General features: G+C 52.2%; 1 protein-coding gene across 2 annotated transcripts in view; it reads left to right on the top strand.

Annotated features, from left to right (window-relative positions):
* SV2A (synaptic vesicle glycoprotein 2A) overlaps positions 1-10088 on the top strand; it is a 15040-nt gene that overhangs the window by 1158 nt on the left and 3794 nt on the right. For both annotated transcript variants that reach the window (XM_006755619.2, XM_006755620.2), the window contains exons 2-10: positions 3378-4320; positions 5679-5859; positions 6700-6851; positions 6965-7098; positions 7725-7814; positions 8053-8163; positions 8337-8425; positions 9090-9254; positions 9456-9589. In XM_006755619.2, the coding sequence (XP_006755682.1) occupies positions 3699-4320; positions 5679-5859; positions 6700-6851; positions 6965-7098; positions 7725-7814; positions 8053-8163; positions 8337-8425; positions 9090-9254; positions 9456-9589 (1678 nt within the window). In that variant the 5' untranslated portion in view covers positions 3378-3698. The remainder of the gene's footprint in view (positions 1-3377; positions 4321-5678; positions 5860-6699; positions 6852-6964; positions 7099-7724; positions 7815-8052; positions 8164-8336; positions 8426-9089; positions 9255-9455; positions 9590-10088) is intronic.

The following is a 10088-nucleotide window of genomic DNA, read 5'->3' as shown; positions in this document are numbered from 1 at the left end:
GCAGTGGAGGAAGGGCAGGTGAAGGAGGGAGGGAAGGGGGTGAAAATGGAAATACTGGGTAGGTAGAGATGGTAAACCGCCAGGGTTGGGGTGTGGGTGGCTGGTCTGGAGGCATTTGCTCCCAGATGGGGGCAGGAGGGGGGAAGGGGTACTGAGTGATGGTGGGCACTGGTCCAACAGCAGGACCGAGGGTGAGGGGAGGCTCTGAGAATCGGTTCCGTCAATTCTAGGGGCTCCTCCCTTACAGCAGAGCAGCGGTGGGAAGGGGGGGCGGGGGGTTCGCCACAAATGCTGGTAGAGAAGGTCTCTGTGCCTGTGCCTGTGCCTGTGCCTGTGCCTGTATAGAGGTCTCTTCCTTCGCCCCTGCCTCTCTGCCCTCGGTATTCCAACGTGTGCATTCTCAGCTGACACCCTCAGAAATGTGGCTGCCCCATCTTCCTGGGGTAGGATGGAGGGAGGGGAGGTGCAGCCTTGGCTATCCTGGGGTGGGGGCGAGGCTCAGTCCCCAGCTGGAACAGGGAGGGGTGCTCCAGTACCTCCTCCCTCCTGGTACCTACCCCCCCCCCCCTGTGGATGTTTTGATAAGTGGCTGCTTCTTAATGACCTTGTCACCTGGGCTAGGGTGGCCTGGGGTGTCAAGGTGGCTTTGAAAGTCAGGTGCTTGAATGGGGTAGGAGGTGCCTTCTGGACTCTCCTCTGATCCAGGGCTGAGTGAGTTACCCTGAAAGGCAGCATTTGCTCAGGAGTCCCAGTCCCCCACTCCTCTGCCAACAATGCCATTTGTCCAGGCAGGTGAAGCCGGCCAACCTTAAAGGGCTGTGTAACCCTGAATCTTGTCTTCTTTAGCCTCCACCTCTCCAAGTCTTGTCTGTCTCCCACAGGCTTAGCCACCCTGTGCTGCTGTTGGAGCTAAAAATAGCATCACTTTCTCACCAGCACAAAGAATTTGTCTTCTTTCTCTCTCTCCTGACCTCCTGGGCTTGTTGGTCCTGGGGGAGTTGGCTGTTGAGCCATCTCATATTCTGCTGTGGCTCTAGGGGCCTTCTCTACCCTCCATGCACCCTCAGGGGTAAATAGTGTTAACAGACCTTGGGTATGGCTCCTGGTGGGTCCATCTGCCTCCTTCAGGGTTTGGGGGGAGAGCCTAGCTGGGAAAGAAAGAAGAGGAAAGCAAGTTGCCATGCAGTGGGGGGGTTCCACAGTTCCCTCTCTTTCATAGGGGGTGGTTTGGACCCTGATCCACAAAGAAAAAGAGGTGGCATAGGGGTCACTGGTTCTGGTCATGGTGGTCCGCTGCTCACATCTGTCCTTGAGGGGGTAAGGCTCTGCTTGCCAGTGCTTCTCTCTGAACCACATAGCACTACTTACCCCTTCTCCGTGTGTGTGTGTGTGTGTGTGTGTGTGTGTGTGTGTGTGTGACATTTAATGAAGGCCTTGGATGGAGGCAGGATATTTTAGGGGAATGATCTCTGGTGAGAATCTAGTCCTGCTTCCTCTGCTTTATGAAGGAAGTAGGGGTTCTCCCATGTCTCCCTCTGGAGGATGTATGTTTTTTGGGGGGAGGCTGAAGGCCCCCTTCCATACCAGCCTCCTACGCAATGCGGTATTTGTGGACTCCTTTTCCCTAGACTACTGGAGGAGGGACAGAAAGAATTAAGGGGGATTAAGAGGGGAGGCCCTGGAGCAATGAGATGCTACTACTATAGACTTTATTTACTTATTTATTTATTAAATATATATTTATTGACTTCAGAGAGGAAGGGAGAGGGAGAGATAGAAACATCAATGATGAGAGAGAATCATTGATTGGCTGCCTCCTGCATGCCCCCCTAATAGGGATCGAGCCTGCCACCCAGACATGTGACTGGAATCGAGCCCAGGACCCTTCAGTCCAAAGGCTGATGCTCTATCCACTGAGCCAAACAAGCTAGGGCTACTCTGGACTTCAGACCCCCCATGTTGGACGTGTATGCTTGATCAGCCTCCTCCATTCCCACCCCACCAGTGCTAATGTCCTGAAGGAAGGTGACAGCAGCCAGTCATTACCTCTTTCTTAGCTTTTGATCTGCCCTCTTCTCCACGGCCTCGGGTTCTAGGTCTCCCTTTTTTCGAGTGTCCCTTTGTTTGTCTAGCTGGGGACATTGTGGGGCGGGGACAGTGTGGGCCAAGCTGCTGGAATTAGTTTGAACACAGACGGGTCTTGGGATTGTTTTGGGAGGACATTGGACAGCAGCACCCAAGTATGACCCCCGCTTTATTCTCGCCGGTTCCTGCTTCGTTCCCATTGTTCAATCTAATAGGAAGGAAATGAATATTTATAGGTTATCTACTGTGAGATTAAATTCTCACATGGACTCGGAGAAATAGAGATGATTATCCCCAGTTTAAATCTAGGGACACTGAGGCTTAGGGAAGTTAACTAACCTGCCCATGATTCACTAGTTAAGTAATAGCAGACTTGGGATTTCATCTTCGATCACGTAGCTGTGTGTGCTTTGTGCTGAAGCAGCGTTCCCTGCCAGTTTCCCTGTCTGCTGCTCACCCTCAAGGGCATTTTCTGGGGTCTTAGGAGCAGAGGGCATCTCACTATATCATTATTGCCACAAAGAGTAAGAACTAATATTTATTCATCACTTTTATGTGCCGGGTACTATGGTAAGGAGCCCATGTGCTTTTTTTTTTTTTTTTACTTTTGTGCATTATGTTACTTAATGCTTATTTTTCCCGAAGAAGAAGCTGAGGCATGGGTGTTCAGAGACCTGCCCGTGGTCGTTTAGCTAGTAGGTGCTGAAGCAGGAAGTCAAACCCCAGTCTGGAAGCTGAGCTTTTACTCACGGGCGATGTTGGGAGGAGACCTCTCCTTGGGCGGCGTATAAACATGGAACCTGAGGGGAGGACTTTGGAAGCTCCACCTTCAGATGCCATCAGTGCCCTGAAGGCAACAGGTCGGAGGATTGGTGCTCCTTCTACACATTCTCCCAAAGCTCTGACCTTAGGGCAGGCGGGCGCAGGGAATTCTGGCTTCCTGTATTTCCTGTTTTATTCTTTGCAGGTTGGTGGTAAAGGAAGGGGTTTGATCTGGATGTGGGGCGGAGGGCCAGGAGAAGAGCTCTGTGTGGGTGACTGTTACTGAAGGGCAAATCCCATGGATCTAGTCTCCAAGGTCAGAATAAGGGGGTTTATACTGAGTGACCTGCAGTTGGTCCCAGCAGTCATTCCTTCTTATCGAACGCGAGCTTGAAGCACGGAGGCCATCTCTGTCCCACATGGTGCCGGTGGGGCTCTGGGTCGACAAGAGTTCTGTATTGGCTCTTTTTTTTTTTTTTTTTTTACCATCTTAAGCCTTATAACCTCTTTCTTCTCCTTCTTATTTTTAGATATCCAGAGGTGCCTGGAAGAGAAGTAGGCGCTTTTCCTGAGTTATCCTGGCTCCCCAGCTTTGCCCCCCCAAAGCTGGCTTCCCCTCTCCTTCTCTTTCCCCTACTTCCCCTCTCCCTTCCCTATGTACCCAGCTGAACTGGGTGTAGGCCACATCTCGCCTCCCTCTTTTCTTCTCCTAGACATTCTTTGGCCGGGTCCTATTCTGTGCCCAAAGATACTTGAACACACTTCATCAAAGTGACTGGGAGAAGGGTCTTTTTGACTCCACGTTCTTGAGCAAAAGCTGAATCAGGAGCAGGAAGTGGGGGAGACCTGTCATGGAAGAGGGCTTCAGAGACCGGGCAGCTTTCATCCGTGGGGCCAAAGACATTGCCAAGGAAGTCAAGAAGCATGCAGCCAAGAAGGTGGGGAAGGGCCTGGACAGAGTCCAGGACGAATATTCCCGCAGATCCTACTCCCGCTTTGAGGAGGAGGATGACGACGACGACTACCCTGCTCCAGCTGATGGCTATTACCGTGGGGAAGGGGCCCAGGAGGAGGAGGAAGGTGGCGTCTCCAGTGATGCCACGGAGGGCCACGATGAGGATGATGAGATCTATGAGGGGGAATATCAGGGCATCCCCCGGGCAGAGTCTGGGGGCAAAGGCGAGCAGATGGCCGATGGAGCACCCCTGGCTGGAGTGAGGGGAGGCTTGGAGGATGGGGAGGGCCCGCCTGGGGGCCGGGGGGAGGCTCAGCGGCGGAAAGATCGGGAAGAACTGGCCCAGCAGTATGAAACCATCCTCCGGGAGTGTGGCCACGGCCGCTTCCAGTGGACACTCTACTTCGTGCTTGGTCTGGCGCTGATGGCCGATGGTGTGGAGGTCTTTGTGGTGGGCTTTGTGCTGCCCAGCGCTGAGAAAGACATGTGCCTGTCTGACTCCAACAAAGGCATGCTGGGTAAGACACACTGGGGGCGCTCCAGCCCCCATTCTGCTCCAAACTCTGTAAACGGGCTCCTCTGCACGTCCCCCTCGCACACCCCCTCCCGTGGGCTCGGGTCACAGTGAGGTTGTTTGTGCAAGGAGGGCCTGGGGGTGGGGGGACAGCTGGGCTGGGGCTTGGGCCGGTGGTTGGGAGGTGGCCATAGTGGGAGGGGCCCTATTTAATGTTTCTTCAGAGCCTCTCCTCTTGCTATCCTGCCCCCTTTCCCTGATGGCGGCAACAGAAAGTCAGTATTCAAACTCCCTAGGTCCGTGGTCGGCAAACTGCGGCTCGCGAGCCACATGCGGCTCTTTGGCCCCTTGAATGTGGCTCTTCCTAAGCCTTAGGAGTACCCTAATTAAGTTAATAACAATGTACCTACCTATATAGTTTAAGTTTTAAAAATTTGGCTCAAAAGAAATTTCAATCGTTGTACAGTTGATATTTGGCTCTGTTGGCTAATGAGTTTGCCGACCACTGCCCTAGGTGATACGGGAAGGATCAGTTTGGGGTGGTGGGAGTAGGGGAAGAATCGTAGGCCTGCCTCCAGCCAGAGAAGCTCTTGGTCAGCCTTGGGAGTCAGGGGCCAGTGGGTGGCCCTTCCTGATGGGGACCCCGAGGAAGGGAACTCCCAGACTCACTCAGAAAGGGTCTCAGTCTTGCTGCACCACCAAGTTACCGTGAGCTATTGGGCAGGTTCCTTTTCCCCTGGAGCTCTGCTTCGGCCTGGGTAAAATGTAGAGTCTGGAGTAGATGATTTTTAAGATCGACTCCAATTCTGAATTTATGAATGAAGCAAGAAACAGGAGCGTTTTAGGGCCAGAAGTGTTGGCATTATAAGGATTTTGTGGGGAGGATTTCCTGGGTGGAGTAAAGGACTGGAGCTCTTTTCTCAGGGAACATGAGAGAGACCTGTTAATTTGAGGGCCTCAAGGCAGAGAGGATGGAGGGGCTCCTGGGTGGGTTGAGGAATTCATTCCTCATTCCAGGCAAGCCAGAGATGGGGGTATTGTGTGTCTGTGTGATAGCAAGAGAGAGAGAAAGAAGTAAGAGTGAGCAAGAGAGAGTGAGAGGGAGAGAAAAGAGAATTCTGGGTTTCTCCTGTAGCTGTATTCCTGCCTTTGAACCACTGGCCTGCAGAGATGGCCTTCCCATCTTTGCTTCCACAATTCATCTTCTCTCACCTGCTCTCACCTCTGGGTGGAATTAGCTTTTAGAAGATCTTCGAGTCCTTGATCTATTCGGCTGCAGTTTCAGATCATTTAATGTTCATTGAATGGAAAAACTGAGTGGGTCTATAGACTCATACCCTTCCTGCCTCTTCCTCCTTCCAGGCCTCATCGTCTACCTGGGCATGATGGTGGGAGCCTTCCTCTGGGGCGGTCTGGCTGACCGGCTGGGTCGGAGACAGTGTCTGCTCATCTCTCTCTCAGTCAACAGCGTCTTCGCCTTTTTCTCATCTTTTGTTCAGGGTTATGGCACTTTCCTCTTCTGCCGCCTCCTTTCTGGGGTTGGGTGAGTGTCCACCTCCTCAGCCCCTGGAGGGCAGGATGATGCTGTGGTCACTGTTATATCTCTGGGGCCCAGCACAGTGCCAGGCATGCCAGAAGCACTTTAAGTACTAGTATGTATGAGTTGAATGAATGGATTCCTTTCTCCTCCCACCATCTTCAGGCCAGCTTCTCCCTGCCCAGGACCTGCCTACCGTCTGTCCGGAATGCCATTCCATGCCTGTCCCATTCCTGAGCCTTCCACCCCGCCCTTTAGTTCCATTCTGAGTCTGGCTCCATGAAGAGGCCTCGTGGTCTCATCCTCACATCTGGTTATCTGTGGACCCTGGAGTTATTCCCTTCCCAGAGCCTGCATATTTCCTGCATTTGACAACCTGAACTCTGAAACCTTGACCCATCCTATTCCCGCACTTCTACCTGCATGTACTTTCGCCTTGTTTCCAAGCTATTTTCTGGTCTGCTCCCTCATACCTGCTCTCAGGCTCTTCTTTGCCCCTTTTTTCGGGGACGGGAGGGGGTAGTGGGGGGGGGACTTTCCCTTTTTCTGTAATCATCTTCCCTTCCTTTCAACTCTGTAGTATCTTCAAGATTCAATGTTTGTCCCTTCCCTTTCCCTGAGGCCTGCTGGCTTTCCACCTGCTGACCTTTGACCTTTCCTGCTGCTTGGTTCCCAGGGTCCCATTGATGGGTGCTTGATGGATGGTGGTGAGGGAGTTTGAAGGTGTGAGAAGGAGTCTCTTTAGAAGGGTCTGGATGATGGACAGGACTGGGTGATGCAGAGCACTGGGGCAGGAGATAAGGAATAGGGCCCTTTCCAATGCTGAATTCTTGGAATGCCCTCCAGGATTGGAGGGTCCATCCCCATCGTCTTCTCCTATTTCTCGGAGTTTCTGGCCCAGGAGAAACGCGGGGAGCATTTGAGCTGGCTCTGCATGTTCTGGATGATTGGTGGAGTCTACGCAGCGGCTATGGCCTGGGCCATCATCCCCCACTATGGTGAGCAGCCCGCAGGGAATGCACCCCAGATGTCTCCCTCCTCTCCTGTGCTCCCTGTGGTGGGCACCCCCAGCCAATGGCCTCTCTGCTGAATCTATGATTGTCCCTGCCAGGGTGGAGTTTCCAGATGGGGTCTGCTTACCAGTTCCACAGCTGGAGGGTCTTTGTCCTCGTCTGCGCCTTTCCTTCTGTGTTTGCCATCGGGGCTCTGACCACCCAGCCTGAGAGTCCCCGCTTCTTCCTGGAGGTGACTGGGCTGGGGGTAGGGCAGCGGGAGCTCCTGTGTTCAAACACCGCTGTGGGTTTGGTTTGATCCTGTATAGCTGCCTGCCTTCCTCACAGGGTCCATGCTCTGTTGGGTGTTATCTTCCTTCCTTTGTATGGAATGCATCTCTAGAAGGGTTCTGTGGGTGGAGAAGCCAGGGGATCTGTTCAACCATGGGTGGTTTAACATTTTACAGGCAGGGGCCCTGGCCCTGACTTCACAGCTCCAGAAAAGTTCTATTCCCCCTTCCCCTCCCCAGTTCTCCCCTCCAACTATATCTTGGTCCAACAGGTTTAGGACTGTCTGACTACATGCTTGCCCATCATCACCATTTGCTTGTTTTGTTTTCTTTTTTACCATTTTACCAAGGGATCCCTAGGACCTATGCTTGTATCTATTTCCTGGACTCCCTGACTGTTGCCCAAGTCTGATTATGTCTTGCTTGGGGCCCTTTTAGAATGGGCGATGGACCCGCCCATAGGTCAGGGGTTGGGGGTGGGGACGTTTTTGTGTTCTATGATTCCAGAAACCGGGTTGGGAGGAGGGGGGGTCTACAACCCAGGGTCAGGGAGGGGCTAACCTGGATACGGGGATTCTGTCGGCTCTAGAATGGGAAGCACGATGAGGCCTGGATGGTGCTGAAGCAAGTTCATGACACCAACATGCGAGCCAAGGGACATCCTGAGCGAGTCTTCTCAGTAAGCCACAGTCCTACCCTCCAGTCCTCCAAGCTGCTGCACCGCAACTCCCACCTGGCCCCTCTCGGGATACCCCAACCTTCCTAGGCATCTCTGACAACACTCTCTCTCAGTGACATCTCTTAGGGTATCCTGTCCACCCCTTCCTCCCATTTCGATAGTGTGGGAGAAACTGAGACACCTGGAAGGAATTGGGACATGCAGATAGGTGACTGCTCGCGCCTTCTCTTGACCCCAGGTGACCCACATTAAGACGATTCATCAGGAGGATGAGTTGATTGAAATCCAGTCAGACACAGGGACCTGGTACCAGCGCTGGGGGGTCCGGGCATCGAACCTGGGGGGGCAGGTAATAAGGGATTGTATGGTGGAGAGAGAGAGAAGGAAGTGGGAGGAGTGGAGAGGAAGGCAGTGTGTGGGGTGATAGGTAAACTGAAGGGAGGTGGTAGGGTAGAGACATGGGGATATGGGGGTGTTAGAAGTTAGTGCGGCCACTGTCTGACTGAGTTCTATTTCGCTTAGGTTTGGGGGAATTTCCTCTCCTGTTTTGGTCCAGAATATCGGCGCATCACTCTGATGATGATGGGTGTGTGGTTCACCATGTCCTTCAGGTGAGAAGGTGGGTGGGGTAGATGGTATGTAGTGGGTGTGATGGCGTGTGGGTTGGGAGAGAGGTGGAGAAAATGGAAATGAAGGGGGGCAAATAATGAGGGAAGGTGCTGTTCAGATCCCCTCTGATCCTCCACCTTGCTCCTCTACTCCACTCATTAATCCAACACACTGTATTATAGGCTGAACAGTATTAAGTTTCTATTCTGTGTCAGGTACTGTGCTGGGCTGAAATAAATGTAGTCGCAGTCCTCATGGAATTTACATCTTGGGCAGGGAGCTAGACAAAACTAGCATAAGGCAGTGTGATGAGTACCACATGGGGTGGGGGCGGGGGGTAGAGGGGGAAGTACAAGATGTTCTGGGAGCACAGGAGAGGGGTTTCCCAGTCCAGATCTGAGTTCTGGAGGATGAATGGGAGTTAGGCTGAGGGTGGGTTAGGGAGGATGTTTTAGGCAGAGGGAAGAGCAAATGCCTGGAAGATAACATGGTGGGAGGGTTAGAAGAACCACTACAATTGGTGAAGGGAGGAGTGGTGAGAGGTAAGACTGGAGAGGTGAGCAAGGTCCTGACATGGGCTGATGATCCTCGATCTCCCCCCTCATTCTGGAATGCCTGGTTCCAATCCCTGAGCCCTGTCTGATTCCATCGCCCTTGACTCTTCAGTTACTATGGCCTGACTGTCTGGTTTCCCGACATGATCCGCCATCTCCAGGCGGTGGACTACGCAGCCCGCACCAAAGTGTTCCCTGGGGAGCGCGTAGAGCATGTGACTTTTAACTTCACCCTGGAGAATCAGATCCACCGAGGGGGACAGTACTTCAATGACAAGTATGTGGGGACTTTTATACTGCACTCTTGTCCCTCTTCCCCTTGTCTCTCATATGAGTCTGGGCATTTTGAGACATGTATTTTTGGGGCAAAGATCTGTGGTTTCTCCTCAATGCCTCAGCTTCCCATTACTTAAGGGAATGAGCCTTGGAGGAGGGGATGAGGAGGAGGGGGAGTGCCTCTCACCATCCTGTCTTCCAGGTTCATTGGGCTGCGTCTGAAGTCAGTGACCTTTGAGGATTCCCTGTTTGAGGAGTGTTATTTTGAGGATGTCACATCCAGCAACACGTTTTTCCGCAACTGCACATTCATCAACACCGTGTTCTATAACACTGGTAAGGTGGAGTGGCCGGTGGCTGTCAGACCAAAGGGTTGGGTGCACTTGAGGAGGGGGTCCCTAGCTCAGGTTCTCAAGCTGAGCTCTCTGGAGCCTTGAAGGAAGGATGGGGCACATTAACTACCACCAATAATTCCAAAACTCTAATGGAAATTGAACATTTTCCTGTGATAGTTAGTCTATATGACAAAAATATCAAATTTCTTTGCCTTTGCCTAGAATTAAAACAATTCAGTGTGGCTGTAATAATGCCCTTTCGAAGAGGACAAAAATCATTCAAAACAGAGTTCTTGGGAAAAATAAAAACAAGAGATATTTGGTGAGGAAAGGTTGGAAATTATTGCATCAGTCCGTTTCTTTAACAGTGATTCTCAAACTATATGCACAGGAAATGCTGGGATTGTTAGACTGCGGTTTCCCACCTCTAATTGGAGTACTGAGTGAGCTTTTCCCACTTTGCAGGAAAAGATAATGGATAGGACTTTCAATGGTCTTAC

The sequence above is a fragment of the Myotis davidii genome, unplaced genomic scaffold, assembly GCF_000327345.1.
Source record: "Myotis davidii unplaced genomic scaffold, ASM32734v1 scaffold653, whole genome shotgun sequence".
Taxonomy (NCBI): Eukaryota; Metazoa; Chordata; class Mammalia; order Chiroptera; family Vespertilionidae; genus Myotis; species Myotis davidii.
This window is presented reverse-complemented; position numbering and strand designations above follow the sequence as displayed.